General features: G+C 36.1%; 4 protein-coding genes across 5 annotated transcripts in view; 2 read left to right on the plus strand and 2 right to left on the minus strand.

Annotated features, from left to right (window-relative positions):
- LOC122349917 (centrosomal protein of 104 kDa-like) overlaps positions 1–3,123 on the minus strand; it is an 18,104-nt gene extending 14,981 nt beyond the window's left edge. Inside the window, 7 exon segments of the mRNA XM_043246055.1 lie at positions 1–96; positions 363–543; positions 631–707; positions 2,241–2,303; positions 2,390–2,528; positions 2,657–2,830; positions 3,011–3,123. The exon segment at positions 1–96 is cut by the window's left edge and continues 60 nt beyond it. Coding sequence (XP_043101990.1) covers positions 1–96; positions 363–543; positions 631–707; positions 2,241–2,303; positions 2,390–2,528; positions 2,657–2,830; positions 3,011–3,123 — 843 coding nt within the window.
- Positions 3,124–4,571: 1,448 nt separating this feature from the next.
- LOC122351105 (leucine-rich repeat-containing protein 47-like) lies at positions 4,572–9,970 on the plus strand. The gene is made up of 7 exons (XM_043247979.1): positions 4,572–5,164; positions 5,847–6,314; positions 6,424–6,540; positions 7,643–7,758; positions 8,169–8,271; positions 8,573–8,662; positions 9,641–9,970. Exons 1-7 carry the CDS (start codon positions 4,583–4,585, stop codon positions 9,860–9,862), a joined length of 1,698 nt encoding a protein of 565 aa, XP_043103914.1. The 5' UTR covers positions 4,572–4,582; the 3' UTR covers positions 9,863–9,970.
- Positions 9,971–11,917: 1,947 nt separating this feature from the next.
- smim1 (small integral membrane protein 1) lies at positions 11,918–13,092 on the minus strand. 2 transcript variants are annotated; one of them, XM_043247640.1, is made up of 3 exons: positions 12,623–12,936; positions 12,430–12,550; positions 11,918–12,333 (listed from the first exon to the last, which is right to left on the minus strand). In XM_043247640.1, exons 2-3 carry the CDS (start codon positions 12,519–12,521, stop codon positions 12,210–12,212), a joined length of 216 nt encoding a protein of 71 aa, XP_043103575.1. In that variant the 5' UTR covers positions 12,522–12,550; positions 12,623–12,936; the 3' UTR covers positions 11,918–12,209. The 2 variants fall into 2 exon arrangements, with proteins under 2 accessions (XP_043103575.1, XP_043103574.1); XM_043247639.1 differs by lacking the exon at positions 12,623–12,936 and adding an exon at positions 12,947–13,092 and having other exon boundaries at positions 11,921–12,333.
- A 346-nt stretch (positions 13,093–13,438) lies between these two features.
- Positions 13,439–16,370, plus strand: mad2l2 (mitotic arrest deficient 2 like 2). Its single transcript, XM_043246234.1, has 8 exons — positions 13,439–13,783; positions 13,869–13,987; positions 14,113–14,184; positions 14,288–14,388; positions 14,468–14,562; positions 14,672–14,745; positions 14,869–14,961; positions 15,937–16,370. The coding sequence occupies exons 1-8, from the start codon at positions 13,744–13,746 to the stop codon at positions 15,973–15,975; spliced, it is 633 nt and encodes a 210-aa protein (XP_043102169.1). The 5' UTR covers positions 13,439–13,743; the 3' UTR covers positions 15,976–16,370.
- The last annotated feature ends 415 nt before the right edge of the window (positions 16,371–16,785 follow it).

A 16,785-nucleotide genomic window follows, 5' to 3' on the forward strand; every position in this document is an offset into this window, starting at 1 on the left:
TTCCATTTGTTCCTTTTTCTGTTTGGCTGTGTCATAGTCCTCTCGTTCTATGGCACTGTGTTTCTCCACATCATACCGGCCCAAACGCTCACCCACCTAAAAAGAAAAAGATAAAGTGGCAATAAAGAAACAAGAGGTTGTTAAACACTTAGCTGATGTATAAAAAGGCGGCATCTGCAATTTGCTTAGTAATTACTGTCAGGTTATATTTAACAGGTAACCAAAAGGAATCCTACAGCTCTACTGAAATAATCCTGATACATTTCAACCTTCTCCAGCTTCACCTATCCAGTGCGTAAAATTATTATTGAGCTACGTGTGCAAACAAAGAAGTGCCTGGCAAAGAAGGCAAATCTAATAACCTTCTGCAGGTCTGCGATAGCTTGTTTGAGTTTTTTGGCCAGATCAAATCTTTCCTCTCGAACCATGTCCTGTTTTTTCTGGTCCAGCAGACGAATGATATGGGCCACCTCAGGGTCCTGATACATGTCAAACGCCAAGTCATCGAGTGGCGAGATAGAATCGCATTTATAACTTGAGAGCCTGCAAGACAACAAAAGTAAACACAAGAGATATACAGAAGCCTGCACGCACAAATTTAATGTAATGCGATATAACTTTAATTTTTACCCAGTGTATGTGCCATCCAAAGCTGAGCTGTATTGGCTGCTGTTTAGGTACTGATCGATCAGCTGATCTCTGCTTAGCTGGGACAAAAAGTAGCAATTTTTAATGTTGTTACAAAAAATGTATGTATGTAAGTTATATATATATATATATATATATATATATATATATATATATATATATATATATATATATATATATATATATATATATATATATATATATATAAAGTTTGAAGGGGCTTCAGTTTTGAAAGTAAAGAGAGTGGCTAATTAATGCTTTTTAACTCTTCTAATAATCAAACAAATTACAAAAAATATTTCTTAAGCACCAAATCAGCATATTAGAATGATTTCTGAAGGATAATTGGAGTAATGATCCAAAAATGTAGTTTTACAATCAAATAAATAAATAATTTATAATTAAATGAATACATTTAATATATAATAATAACATCTAAAAGTAATTTTATCTTGTAATAACATTTACTATGATTACTGTGTTTTTCAAACAAATAAATGCATCCTTGGTGAACAAAGAAACCTATTTCAAAAACATTAAAAAAAGATAACTGACCCCCAAACTTTTAAACAGTAGTGTGCATAAGATACTTATAAATTTTAAATCTTAAAAACAACATCCTCTGAATCAAATTTCTTCCGGCTATTAATATCTTTCCAACAAACAAAGGTTAAAAATCTTGATTTCTGCCTGTGAACCAAAACTTATTATCACTAGAGCCCTGGATAACACAAAGAGACTCGAGCCTGGACAGAGAGAGAGGGATTAGAGATTAACAATGCTGAGATTGTTAGCAAGGTGGGAGAGGACGAGAGAGAGAGGAAGTCGTGGAGGAAAAAAAAGGGGGGAGACAAGGTGAGCGTAAGAGGAGAAAGAGAGCATGAGAAAGAAAGAAGGGGGTAGTGGGATAAAGCGAATAGGAGATAGGGGAGGGCTGAAAGTCACGGTGATAGGGATATATTGATGAGTGATCCGATCTGAAGCTCTGCTGTGCTTATGGAGCTCAAGACTCGCATTACACAGATCCACATACCAACACTGAGCACAAACCATTAGACCTGCTCAAGAACCACAGCATGCTTCTACACAAAAATGCTTGTCAGGTGCTGTAAGATTACTGAAATTAGTAATTAATGTTTAAACTACAGGTCACAAAAAAAAAACTGTTGCATGCATACAGGTATTTAGATGAATGCCGCTCCATCTAGTGGTTGGTATGTTGTGAAGAAGCATCTAAATCAGTGTTAGCAAAACAGCAGGTAAGAAAGGATATTTCAAAACACTGCTCATTTTGCACCAAAAGAAGACTTGTTCATTTGAACTTTTTAGCTATACTTAAAATAATAATCATAATAATAATAATAATAATAAAATAAACTATCCAAATGATAAACATATTTTACCATCACCAAAAAATATATATATATATATATATATATATATATATATATATATATATATATATATATATATATATATATATATATATATATATTTTTTTTTTTTTTTTTTTTTTTTTCAGAATATTATCACTATTCAACAGAAATCCATCGCCATCTAGAGGATGTGAGGAGAACTGAACAATTACTTACTGCCGTCCCAGTGTCATTTCCATCCACAGGGTCACCCAAGATATTTAGGGCCACCAAGGCAACCTAGAATTAAGCAAAGAATGTAATATAACATTCATGCGATTACAATAAACAATCAGCCATAATTTCCCACATGAATCTGTTTGTACCTGATTGTGGATGTTGTATTGATTAACATGGTTTCTGTGAAAAGTGAGCTTCAAGTAAGACCCAACAGCATCAACATGAACAGACTTCAGCTCTCTGGCTCTGAAAGCCGTCTTCTCGTTGTCAGAGAGGGACACATACCTAGACAATGCACTCAATAGTTCAGCAAAAACATCTTCGAAAGATGTGATTGGGTGTTATATACACTTAATCACGTTATATGTTGCTAATGACCAGAACAGAGCAGTGATGTTAAGATCTCTCCTCACCCCAATCTGTGAAGACTGTGAGTCTGCTGGGGCGAGCTGGACTCCGGCAGTCTGTCTCCTATGTGGAACTCGATCTTGGAAGGAATCAGGTACTGATGGGCCAGTAGCTGGAGTTTCCGGATGCGACATCTCTCGACCAACTGCAATATGATTTCCTGAGGAAATGGACAGAACCTGCACACAAACATTCACTTAAAAGTATTACAGAACAGCAATCCTTCATTAAAGCAATCACAAACAGTTTTGATAAATTATAAAATGAATCAATTACTCATCCTAACAGCTACAATTTGTCTTTTTAACCAATCCTAACTATATTCTAGCATAAATATTTGGCTAAAAAAATGTATTAACCTGGTGGATCTCCAGCCATTGACTGTGGGCGCGTGGACCATCAGCTTTTTGGCATTGTAGTTTCCTTCATGACCAGACCAGCTGATCACAGTGAAGCCTATCTTATGAGGCATCCATGTACCTGATCTCTGATGGATACGTCATATGAAAAATACAGCATGTTTAACTTCACAAAGCACCAGCACACACACAAATTATATGGAAATAACTTTTAATTTGGAAAAATTCCTTTACATAAGAGTAACACGATGTATACTTAGATTACATAAATATATCTAGAATGGAAGTAGAATGATCTAAAATAACATTAAAAAATACTTTTTTTTTAAATAAATAACATTTAAACAAATACAATTAATTTAACAGCAGCAGTGCATTCACATTAAATTCACAATACTAGCACACTGGAAGCTACTTGTAACATTGTAATTTCATTCTACACCTAAATATTGCACATGTATTCAGAGGTTTGCTTTGTAACGTTATTATTTAAAAAACCTTAGCCATAACTGGCATTGTTATGTAAAGTATTTAGCGTTAGCGTGTAATCTGGCTAACGTTAACTAAACAGCACGGTTACAACTCCTCCAAAACAGCAATAAGATCTAACTCACAAACATACGTTAAACAGATAAAGCTCGCAACCATTCTTACACTAGTTAGTTACTAAGACTCGCTATTTGGCAGATAAATTTACGATAAATAAGTTGCTTACCCAGATACAGCAGTTGCCTACGTTTATCTCCATAACCACCGTTTGACAACTGAATCGTGTGCGCGTGCGCGAGCTTTTCGTTCTAGCAAGAATCCGGTGTTTTTGAATGAATCTTCTGGGTGAACGAATCGTTTTTGTTCACTTCCTTGTTCACTTTTTGTACTTTGTTCACTTAAACGCCTGTCCTGGTTGAAGTACGTGTTTTCCATGCAGGAAAACGATATACAAATATTTTAGTATTTATCAATATTATTTTATTATTTATTTACTACCCATGTTATATATATGCAGTTCAACAGTGGGACGATAAATTAAGAAAAATATTATATAACCTTCCATCACGTTTGTGATATAAATATTAATGTGATAATAATGTACCTTAAACCTTGAATGACGCGTTTTATAGTTATTTTATATTTTTATATTATTTTACATGTATATGTTATACCAACTGAATAGACTATAAATATCTTATTCTATTAACACAACCTAACAAATGTCTACTTCTCCCCCTAGTGGCCCACGACGTAACATAAAGAAAGCGTCAGTGAAGGAATATTTTAGATGAAGTGATTCAAAAGATTCGAATCACTTTAGTGAATCAAAAGATCAGACTCCATCGAAGAAAAAGGGATGCTGGTTCTTGTAGTCCTTTTTAATAGCTCTGGTTAAACATGAAAGAGTTATCCTAAGATATTGTGTAAAATAATATTATTAAAATATAAAATATGTAAATTCCTAATTACAAATCCAATACTCAATTAAATTAATAACAATTTAATTGGAAATGGATGAAAAACCGGCATCTTATTAAACTCTTCCGGGTTGCGTCCACGTTCCGGTTTGCGTTGGACAGTATGGCCGAAGAAAGCAGCTCATTCAATGTCTGGCCAGAAATAGAAAAAACAGAAAAGGAGAACAGGCGTGAGCTGGTGCTTCAGGGTTCAGCGGTTGACAAAAAGATCGAGAGCAGCGGCGGACTTCACGCGCGACTTTATTCCCTCTCGCTCCTGAACTACCTGGAGATCAGTCAATGTCCCAGTCTACATGAGATCCACGAGAACATCAGACATCTGTCTAATCTACAGAGTCTGGTCCTCTGCAGGAACAAGCTCACTTCAGTCCCAAAAAGCATCGGTGAACTGAAGGCGATCAAAGTCCTGGATTTGTCTGCCAACCAGCTGCAGGCTTTGCCCGAGGAGGTCTGTTCACTGAGCGAGCTCAACACTTTAAATGTCAGCTGCAACAGCATCGCTGCTCTGCCGGATGGTCTGAGCAAGTGTGTGAAGCTCGCCAGCGTCAATGTGTCTAAAAATGCACTCTCTCGACTTCCAGATGACTTGTGGTGCTCCAGCCTGGAGCTCCTCAGCAGCATCATTGCATCAGAAAACGCGATAGAGGAGCTGAGCAGTGATGTTCATAACCTGCTTGCGCTGAAGGTGCGTTTCATCACACAGTCTGATATTCCTACTGTATGTGAATTGAATGTGTTTAGAGATTAAGTACATATTAATTTTAATCAGTTGTGATTTTGAAAGAAATGCAAAGCGTGTTTATGGTGTTTTATGTACTCACGTGTTAGTTTTGTATTTTTATTATTATAGGTATGTTATTCAGAATATTATTTTTATTATTTAGTTATAGAAATATGCATTTTTTTACTTATTTTCTAATTTATTTTTTATTTGTTTATTTAAAAAAATAGCTGATTAAAGGCCTATAATTTATAACTAAAATGTTTAAATTAAATTAGAAATAATGCTAAAAGGAAGCCTTACATTATGGGTCTCAGTTATTAAATATCAATAATATTGAATTGTGACTTCTAACTGTAATTAGGTTTGTAAGTGGTGTATTAAGTACTTTATTATTATTATTATTATTATTATTATTATTATTATTATTTAGAATTGCCAAATGAAAGTATTTTACTATTGGTCTCAGACCTTTCTCTGGATCTTTTTGAATTAAGAAAAATGGATCAGTAAATATAATAAAATATGATTAATAAAATGTATTCAATCTATGTTTATTAATACGGAACATTGAATATTAGTGTGCATTAATAATATGTGAAGCTTTACAATATTATCTAAAGCATCTCACTCTCTTCTCTCTCAGGTTTTAGATCTTTCCAACAACAAGCTCCAAGAACTTCCATCTGAGTTGGCCGATTGCCCCAAGCTGAAGGAGACCAATTTTAAAGGGAACAAGCTGAAGGACAAGAGGCTTGAGAAGATGGTGAACGGCTGCCAGACTAAATCAGTCCTAGATTACCTGAGGGCAGGTGGGAGAGGGAAAGGCAAAGCCAAGCAGCAGGATGGAGAAGTGAGCGAGAAGCTTGACGGAGGCCGTAACATCTCGAAGAAGAAAAGCGGTGCAAAGCAGAAAGGCAAAAAAGAGGCAGAGGAAGTGGATGAGCTTAATCGGATGGTTGTGAGAGTTCTGCATGTATCCGAAGCACCCACGGCTTTAACGGTCAAAGTTTCTGCAGACATCAAGGATGTTCGGCCATACATTGTGTGCTGCATTGTAAAAGGCATGAACCTCAGACAAGGAAATGCACTCAAGCGATTTCTAGTTGCTCAGGTGACATAAGTTTAAATGAATATCTGATCCATCAGAACTCTTGTGTAGTTTTTTTTTTTGCATTGTTTTTGTATAAGCTTATATAAATATCCATGTGTTTTGTCTGCAGACCAAACTTCATGATGAGATCTGTGCCAAAAGGACAACAGCAACCATCGCAACTCATGACCTGAGCTTGCTGAAAGCTCCTCTGTTGTATGACGCCAGGCCACCGGAAACACTGAAGGTATGGGAGGAGGTTTATCAGATATTGAGCTATACTTCGTATTCTTTTTGTAATAAATCCAAAATTAAACAGTCTTGCTCTTTCACACTCATAATTGTCCCAGTAGTTTGTTACATAACTCCTCAATCAGAGCATCTCCACTAGTTGCATAACAGAGAAACAATGAAGAAACGATGAATATTTAATGACCGTTGTCGATACAGTTTTTATGAATGGCAGGAATCTGGTTTCAAAGCCACCAGCTGACTAATGACACAGAGAAGTCCCATAATCCTCAGTTTTTAATAATAAATGAACAGCCCTTTTTCTCGCTGTTGTTTCTTTTGTGTTGACAGTGAATTCGGCACCTCTCTAAGAGGCCACGGGCAGTAGGACAATAGGATGTGTTACGTTCCTTCATTCTCATAATTGACGGTTTCATTTACGCTTTTGGGAGATTGGGATTAGTACGATTTTTTTTTAAAATGTTTTTTTAATGGAGTCTCTTATGTTAATCAAGGCTTATTTATTTGATCAAAAATACAGAAAAAAATATTGTGTAATGTTATTGGAATTTCTAATACTGGTTTCCTATTCTAATATACTTTAAAATATAATTTATTTCTGTGACACAGTGCTGAATTTTTCATCAGCCCTTACTCTAGTCTTCAGTGCCACATGATCTTGCAGAAATCATTTTAATATGCCGATTTATAATCAGTGTGGCAACTGATGTGCTGCTTAATATTGTTTTGGAACTTGTGAAACTGTTTTCTTTGAATAAAAACTTAAAAAGAACAGCATTTGATCAAAATAGAGATTTATTTCTAACAACATTAATACTAGTCTTTACTATAACTATCAATTTAACCACTTAACGCTGAATAAAATTGAGTACAAAATTAGCATTTTTCTGTATTTTTGATTAAATAGATACAGCCACGACAAGCATAAAAAACTTCTTACTAATCCTAAACCTTTTAGCAGCAGTGTCTATGCCAGTTAATAGAATCTAAGATACATTACATGCTATAATGTAAACACAATGACTCTTATTTTATTCACAATCCAGCATGTCCATCTTTTCACAACGAAAAATTGCTAATATTGTGAATGTGTGTAGATAGTTCCTCTGGGTCGTAAGGAGATGAAGGCTGTTGAACTCCTGAAGATGCTTCAACAGGAGGCACATGAACAGAGAAAACAGAAAAAACGACAAAATGTTTCAGGACTCCACAGGTAAGAAAGTGCATATTGCATACCTACTTATATAACGTTAGTAATAGCAAATATTTCATATTAAAATGACTTGTCGGTCTACAGTAGAGTCTGAAACTGCGGAGGGCTCAATTTGTTAAGCAAATGAGTGGTTTGGTGCAAAATCTAACATCATTTTCAATGCAAAAGGGCTAGGTCGTGCTCTTCAATTGCGTTGTTTACTATCTACGCCCTTTCTAAGTGATCCGAAAAATATCCCTCGTTTGTCAGACACCTATCCTGTTGTTGTGGATAATTGGTGTAATTTCATCCATGTAATCGCACTGGCTGCACAGAACACTAAGTACAAATACCAAACTGTGACACAGTGAATTAATTCATTATTCAGCGTTTCATGGACGTATTCCCATCTTTTAATTCTTTCGACTCAGATACCTTCAGCTCCTTGATGGGAAAGAACTTTACCCCTGCTTGGTTGACGCAGAGGATCATGTGGTCTCGTTCCCACCAATCACAAACAGCGAGAGGACAAAGGTAATGTACGCATATTAAGCGAAGTATGCGAAGGTTGTTTCAGACCTTGATCATGAAGGTGGACGACTTGACCGATATTATGGCTTTTTTTTTTTGATTGCGTTATTTCTTTATCCAGAAAGCATGTCATAAAAATAAAATACGAAATTAAAGCATGTGAAGCAGCAAAGTCATATTCATAACATTCTTATCAATGCAAATGTTTATTTTGTTATTTGTTGACAGTTGTGACAATTGTTTAAAAAGTATTGTATTTTTTATTATAAGTTAGTATTATTCCTGCAAACTTCTGTCTCTGCAGATAAAGAAGTCCACACAAGAGCTTTTCTTAGAGGTGACGAGCTCCACCAATCTGCAGATCTGTAAAGACGTCATGGACGCTCTGATAATAGTAAGATATTAAGTGTTTTGTTTCATATTGCATTTTTATTTTATATTATAAAATGTATTAAGTTTTGCATTTATTTACATTTGAACCAAATTATATCAGAATACATTCTAAATAGAAACCTGTATGGGTGTGTTTGTCCCATTTATCTTTTTTGGCTGATTTTGATTTCGATATTGGTTTGTAATGATATTGCTGTGCTGTAAATAATGTATAATATTTTCTATGAGCTGTCCTGCTTGACGTTGAAGGCACTGATTTGAGTCTGTGCTGTAAGAGTGCAGGATTGGATTAGCATTGTTATGTTATATGACTGCACAGCTTTTGAATGCTGATACCCTAGTGGAAGAAATGAGCTCATCTTTCTGCACACACACATATGGTGTACAGTGTCTCGGAGGCATTGCACCATCACATAATACAAGTGCAATTCAAGAGCCCCTGTCTGCTGCCGATTTTATCAGTCAAATTGTTTGTTTGGTTTAATTAACATACCTAATTTATAGCCAAACGTTAAAAATCCCATTTTTGCAATTAGAAAAAAGTGCCCGACGTGATGGAAAAACCATGAAATGGGACAAGGAAGCTAAAACCGAGGAATTGGTTTAGATTGCAACTGTGAGATTTCCTCCATGATACAAAAGACCTGTTCCACTTTCGCACATTCTTCTTTTACGACAGCTCAAATAACTACTGAATATTTTACTATAAAAGACACTCTGAATAATCCGTGCCATTTAAATCAGTAATCAAGCTGGGTCTTTGCATTCAGTTTATCAGCAGCAATTACGCTATTACTAAGTACCAATACGTTTAAAAAAAGGCATCCGTTTTCGAAAAGTTATCCTCATCCAAATGGAATTACTCAAGCATTCGTGGTAATTAGTAGCATTTAGCAAACAGAATATTTACAGTGAAAAAACGGCATCCATGTTTATTAGTGTTGTATTCATTCAAAAACTATTCTTGTTTCCATTTTAGAAAATGGCAGAGCTTAATAAATTAACCTTTGAAACAAAGGAGGATGCGGTCTCCGATGAAGAGGCTGATGTGAATTCAGATCGTCCCACAGAGAACCCGGACTCTCCTGAGCTAACAGTACTACAAGTGAAGGTCGTGGACGTAGATGGAAACCTTAAAGTGGTTTACCCATCGAAAACTGACCTGATGTCTGACGTCAGCAACCTAACCGTTATCCGCTAACAATATTCAACTGTTGGGTTTTCTTTCTAATTTTGTAATTCATTTACCACACTCTCCATACAGTTTTCTCTCTCATGAAATTAAAAGTAAAACTGCCATTAACTCAAACGTTGGATTCGGTGTTTTTCATTTACACTCTTCTTTTGTATGAAAGTCTGTTTCTCTAATTTTTCAGTATTTTTCAGATTTACACTTCTAATATAATTACAGTTACTTTGTCCTTGTCAGTAAAACGATCTTAACATTTTTTGTAAACTCTCTCTGTTTTGTTGAAATCTCTCGATTGGGTAATACATAAAATTATACAGCCAAATGATTCAATATCAACCTCAGGATGTCTCTAGGAACCTTTCACCCTCGAATATCTGCATCAATCAAAACTAGTAGTTGCTCTCATAATTCAGTTTATTGTTAGGTTAGCAGTGACTATTTTAACAAGCGCATCTTCAGACATGTTGAGTGAAGTGACAGTAGCATTGTTTGCATCCTGTGTTTGTTTGTGCCTGTGGAGCACATGAATGCTCCGGGTTTGGTTACAGATCAGATGACTGGCCGACTCAGGAAATGTAAAGAGGAGGAGAGTAAGTCTGAGCTGTCTATAAGAGATGCAAGCAGGACACTGTCTCTCGGGACATCCATCATGCTACATGACATTGACAGTCATCCATTTTGCTCTTATTGAAAAGCTATGAAAATGTCCCAGAGGAACGACATCTGGGACCACAGGACAAGATGGAAGAGTGGATCTATGAAAACTGTCAACATCCATGAGAATTTCCATATGCTTGAGACATTTAAGACCTCCAGTCCATCTTTACCCATCTGTCTGGAGTTGATTGGAACAAAGGGGTCCTACCATTTATCATCAGGGTGGAAACTGGCTGGAAATGGAAAAGACCCAACCATCAAATCTCGTAAGGTTTTATTGCCGAAGGGGAACGATGGCAGAACTTTGACAAAGAGTAGCTCGCTGCCTCCAATACACATCCCAAGAATATCCACCATCACTATATCTAGTGCAAAAACCTGTGTGTCAAGCTGGGGAGTAGGATGTCAGGAGAAGAAAGCCAATATCATGTCCACCAGCGTAAGGATGGACAAGGCATTGTTCGGCAGACAAAGGCAGGGATGTCAGCTGATCTGCAACGGACTGGCTGTTTTTAATGACAGTCTGCAAGTTCAAAACCAAGACCTGAGACAGGACAAGATCCCTGGTGTATTATCAGGGCTGCCACGGGATGAACGTTTGGATGTAGAGCCCAGCAACGTCAGTGCCAAAGACGGAGAAGTGGTGACAGAAAGGATGAAGGATTCAGCGAGTGTATGTAAGGACAGACTTGCTCGGCCATTCTCTGATTCGGCTATTGAGATGGAAAATGAGAATGAGATCAATCAAATGATGGACACTCAGGAGGATGAGTATTATACTAACCAAAGGATCATGGCATGGATTGTCAAAGTAAATGCAAGCTTGTTTTCTTCATCAAAAGATGAGATTATTGACCAAATGCTAGAAGAGCAGGATGTGGATACTATTAAAATCATCTATGACTAAGACTGATGTCAAATCTAATGTTAACTATAAAGAGTGTAACGATGTTCAATTTTCTAACTTTAATGTATTACATGGTGTTTTCATTCTTAAAACAGTAATAATGTTTAACATGAAATGATGACTCTGTATACACTACCATTACAAATTTAGTTGGCAAGATTTTGTAATGTTTTAAAGGTCTCATACTCATCAAGGCAGCATTTGTTTGTTCAAACATAAAGTAAAAACAAAATTGTTGAATATTTCTATAACTTTAAATTACTAACAATTATAAATAGTTTTTATATTTAGTCCTGGGAAGGAAAAGCTGCATATTTCAGCAGCCTTTACTACAACATTTCATATTATCGTTCATGTTAAAAACGGGTTACATGTGTTTAGTGAAAAATTTGTTCAAAATAATCCGTATTTGCTAAATAAATAAATTTTCTCAAAAAACACCCAAATGTTTGAACCAACGTGCATGTACAAAAACTGCTAAAAGCTGCTGTAAAAGCGTTGTTCCTTGTTAGTTCATGATAATACATTAATCAAAAATTAAACCTCGTTGTAAAGTGTTTACTGATAACGTTATTTTATTCTTGGTCTAACAGCGAATTATAGGCTTTTAGCTTTTTGATTTGAGTATTTGTTAACACAGGTTAAGATACGATGTTCAAATAAGGTCATTTATTTAAAAACATATTTTAAACACACATGTTTACACTTCTTTGATGGACACAATTCATGTTTCAATAACAGCCAGTTCCTTAAATAGCTAGATCCATCAATACGTGAATCAGTGTGTCCTCTTCAGCATTGGTGAACGTAGTATCCTGTGATGTATCCAACAATGTATACAACTACCATCAATGTCAAAGACAGTGCCGTTTTCATTGCAATGCCAAGTCGTCCGGTGCACAGTCTGTTATAGAGACTAAATGGGCACAAATGTGATTGACATGAGTGATTGACTCCAACCACAACTTAAATGATTTATCAGTTAAATGAAATATATAAAGTAGATTCTCACTCGATCAGTCTGGTTTGTGAATGCGGCGCTTGCATGTTCATGTTGTCTTCATTCCAGCGGTTGTACTGAACACTGGCCTCATTGGACTCCATTTCCTCCCAGCTCTCTGCTCCTTAGTCAGCTACAAAGCAAACACAGATAAAAAGGAGAAACTACCAGCAGACTTTTGAAACAAAAGCTTATCCTTTTTTACTTCAAGAAAGTGTCTTTCGGAGAGCTTAAGGCTGTATTTACTTTCCGGTTATGGACGTTGCTGTGTCTTGGAAAGTTAATAATTCAGCAATTCAGTAATCCATAAAAAAGAAGAGTTAATGAACAAGATAAAACACTCAGGTCCAGTCTACATATTGTATATACAGCTGCTATAGACCTATATTTTGTATTCGTATTCAATGTTTCACAGAATTAGAGCTGTTGTTCCCCAATACCTAAAGTATGTACTACAGGAATACAGTTACAATCAAGCTTTTACTACTTTATATGCAAATCTGAATCAAAGCATAATTTGAACACTCACATGTTCTCAGGACATGAGCTGGTAAGTCTTAGTCTCTGAATCTGTCTCACGTATGTCATTTCTAAAGAGCGGTGGGTCCCTGAGGTCATTCAGGTAAACCTTTGCTCACAGCCTGTCATAAATGAAATACTTCAACTACCTACTGTGCTGGTTAAATAAAAATCTAACTGCCGGTCAGGTCCCCTGAGTGAAATAGGCTTTTATTATGCAGTAATAAATGTGTATAAATAGTTATTTAATTAAAATTAAAATTTCATGAAATCCCTAGCAGACACATGTCTGTTAACAGTCTGCTTAATGTTAATGTTCTATAATATGCTATTTCTCGCCTGCCAGTTATAGTTTGCTCAGAAACGTGTCATTTATTTTGCACTAAAATAAGTACCTGTTGTCGTACAGTTTATTTGAGCTCTTTGATATTATTATCAACATACTCACTATTGCGTAAAAGTAATACTCGTTCGTCCTCCGCTCCGGTAGGTGGCAGCAGACGCACAGCCATAGAGCTTTGTTATTCTCTTACAGATTGCAGAAGAAAAGTGTAAACATCCTTCGAGCTGTATTTTATTAAATAAATGTTTGTTTATTTACTGTTTATTTGTGGATGACAGACGTTTTCACAATAGTCGGGCTTTGTGTATTACAGTAATAGATTTCGCGGAGAACGTGTTTACGGTTTTTTTTCTGAATACAAGACTCGATCGTCCTGGAGCAGGCATGCATGATAGGTGATATTTTGTAAACGAGACGCTGCTCTTTTAGTTAAAGGTTGTTCCGTGTATTTTGGTAACTTCGCTATGACCACTCTGACGAGGCAGGATCTTAATTTTGGCCAAGGTAATTTTTGTTCGTTTGTGGATGTAATGCACTGTAGCTAGCTTTCAAATAATGTGAACGTTTTTTATGTATTGGTCGTTTTCAGTTGTGGCTGACATTCTGTGTGAGTTTTTGGAAGTGGCCATTCACCTCATCCTATACGTCAGAGAGATTTATCCATCTGGCATTTTTCAGAAAAGGAAGAAATACAACGTGCCTGTGCAGGTAATGTTTTAGAGATTGACGAGGGCGAATGAGCGCCGCTTTGTACATTCATACGTTCATCATGCATCGGGGGAAGGAAAAATAGAGAGAAAATGTTGCTGTATGCATTGTGTTTAAATCAACAGATGTCATGTCATCCTGAGTTAAATCAGTACATTCAAGACACGCTCCACTGTGTCAAGCCACTGATAGAGAAGGTGAGGTTTTCATTTCATATTTGATTAAAAACAGCATAGCCAATATGATAAGAACGGTTTCCATGTGAACGGCGAGTAATTAAGTTTTGTGCTCTTTGTGCAGAACGAGGCTGAGAAGGTTGTAGTTGTGATTATGGATAAAGAGCACCATCCAGTGGAGAGATTTGTGTTTGAGATCTCACAGCCTCCACTTCTGTCCATCAAGTAAGCGACAGAGGGTTCTGTGTTTTGAAAAGGTGAAAGTGCATCTTTTTAAAATGTGTGTTTGGTTTTGCTGTGTCAGCTCGGAGACTCTGCTGTCTCACGTGGAGCAGCTGCTGAGAGCTATGATCCTGAAAATCAGTGTGTGTGACGCTGTTCTAGACAACAATCCTGCAGGTAGAATCTCTGCCTTTGCCACAAAACCTAATAATGGCAATGAAAATGACTACACACATAAAGCTTTAACGAGTTTAGACGTGAACTGTGTGTTTTATCCGCTCTGCAGGATGCACATTCACAGTATTGGTGCACACGAGGGAAGCTGCCACAAGGAACATGGAAAAAGTTCAGGTCATCAAGGTGTGTATAAAGAAGCTGTATGTTAAAAACCATATATATGTCTAACATATGGGTTGGTTATTTATGACTGTTGGGAATGGAAAAAATTCACACTGTCTCATCCGTTTTGTGTGTATTTTGCAGGATTTTCCATGGATCGTAGCAGACGAGCAGGAAGTTCACATGGAAGAGGCAAAGCTCATTCCTCTCAAAACGATGACTTCTGATATTCTCAAGGTGAGACGTTCACAGCTCTTCTCAAAAGAGAGTCAAATTTCATTGACTCTAGGATCATTCTCAAATAATGCACAACATGATCAAGTTTCACACAAACTCAAGCGCTGCTGTCAGTGTGAGTGTGGAAAATGAAACATGACGATATGTAAAAAAAAAAAAAAAAAGATAAGGGTAGTTACATGTTTTCGTTAGGGGTTTTCCTTTCTCTTTGGAGCGTTACAAGCTGCTAGTGTATAGATAAGATTGTAGTTGCAAAGATCAACGTTTCAAAACCGAAGAGATATGAGTTATGACTCCACAACCCCCTAAAACATCTCGTTCAAACAGGCCCCCACTTTTCTACGTTACAGAGTCGGTTTATTTTTTAAACACCACCCAAATGTTTACACAAAGAAAGAACGTGGAAGTATTATTAATATTATTCTTGCCATAGTGCTGCCTCATGTTTTAAAGATGCTGTGTGTCATTGTGAAAGTTCATCTAATTTGTTTGTGCTTCCAAAAGAGGACACAACTAATCAGAGAACCTATTAAAAAGAACCTGCTGCTTTTCAGACATGGGTTTTAAGCAGTAAAGGGTAATGTTAGTGATTATTGTTTGTCATTTCTCAGATTACAAATGCAGATATGGTGTATTGTTTACACGACACGTAAAAAGACAGAACTAATTCATTATAATCAGTAGTTATATCACCACTGCATGCAATAAATGCCTCATTTGTAATGTATTTGATTGTTTCGGGGTCATGACATCGTGTTTTAGTAAGGGGCATGATATTTCTATCAGAGGCTTGAGGTATGTGTCCAGTCACAACGCACTGGAAAGCTGGCCAATCAGATCACACCTCGCTTTGTTAGAATGATGAACTTTGTACAAATCGGATACACATAATAATGTTCTTTTTAGTAACATCATATGACCTCTTTAAGCTTGCAATATTATCACGTGATGTTTTTTCTATCTGACTTTAAACAGATGCAGCTGTATGTAGAAGAAAGAACACAGAAAACTTGATGCCCTGCAAACACATCTACAGGTGTTTACAACAGGAAGCACCTTTTTTCTTTTTCTTTTTTTAATTTAATAACAAACTTAAGTTGCATTAGGATAACATAGTAGAAGCATATTATACTGGATCTTGCATTTTATTAAGTAGAACTATTAGTATATCCATATCTTTTACTTTTATTTTTTTATTGCATTTTTGCTTATTCTGAAATTGCCCTGTTTGATAAAAAAAATACAGTTTTGTGATCTTTCACTGCTCTACCTCCGTCTTGCCTCCAGAAACGTTTACAAAATGAGATGTGGGAGTATTGTCTGTTCATTATAATGAATGCATCAACTGACGCTATCGAACTGAACCTCATTTTTAATCTTTGCCCTAATAAAGTCAAAGAAAATCTGAAGTGTAATTCTGATTTATTGGTTCAATTAAACATTTTTAATACGCAAGTATTATTTTAGATATACATTTAGTCAATTTAGTCATTTTGCAAATGCGTTTATCCAAAGTGACTTACAATTCAGCAAGATATAAAGGAAGTGCTGGTGATATTAGCCTCAGGTACTGTTAAAACATAGAAAGAGAAGGAATAAGTAAAGAGAAAACACACACACACACACACACACACACACACACACACATATATATATATATATATATATATATATATATATATATATATATATATATATATATATATTATATAGACGGGAGGAGCAAACGACAGACACAGTGGGTGTTTTATTAACAAAATAAACGAGGGAACTTTTGTCCTCATGCAGTGCTCCAGGGGAAGGGTCCAGATAAGGGCGGAGTCC

Source organism: Puntigrus tetrazona, chromosome 8 (assembly GCF_018831695.1).
Source record: "Puntigrus tetrazona isolate hp1 chromosome 8, ASM1883169v1, whole genome shotgun sequence".
NCBI lineage: Eukaryota > Metazoa > Chordata > Actinopteri > Cypriniformes > Cyprinidae > Puntigrus > Puntigrus tetrazona.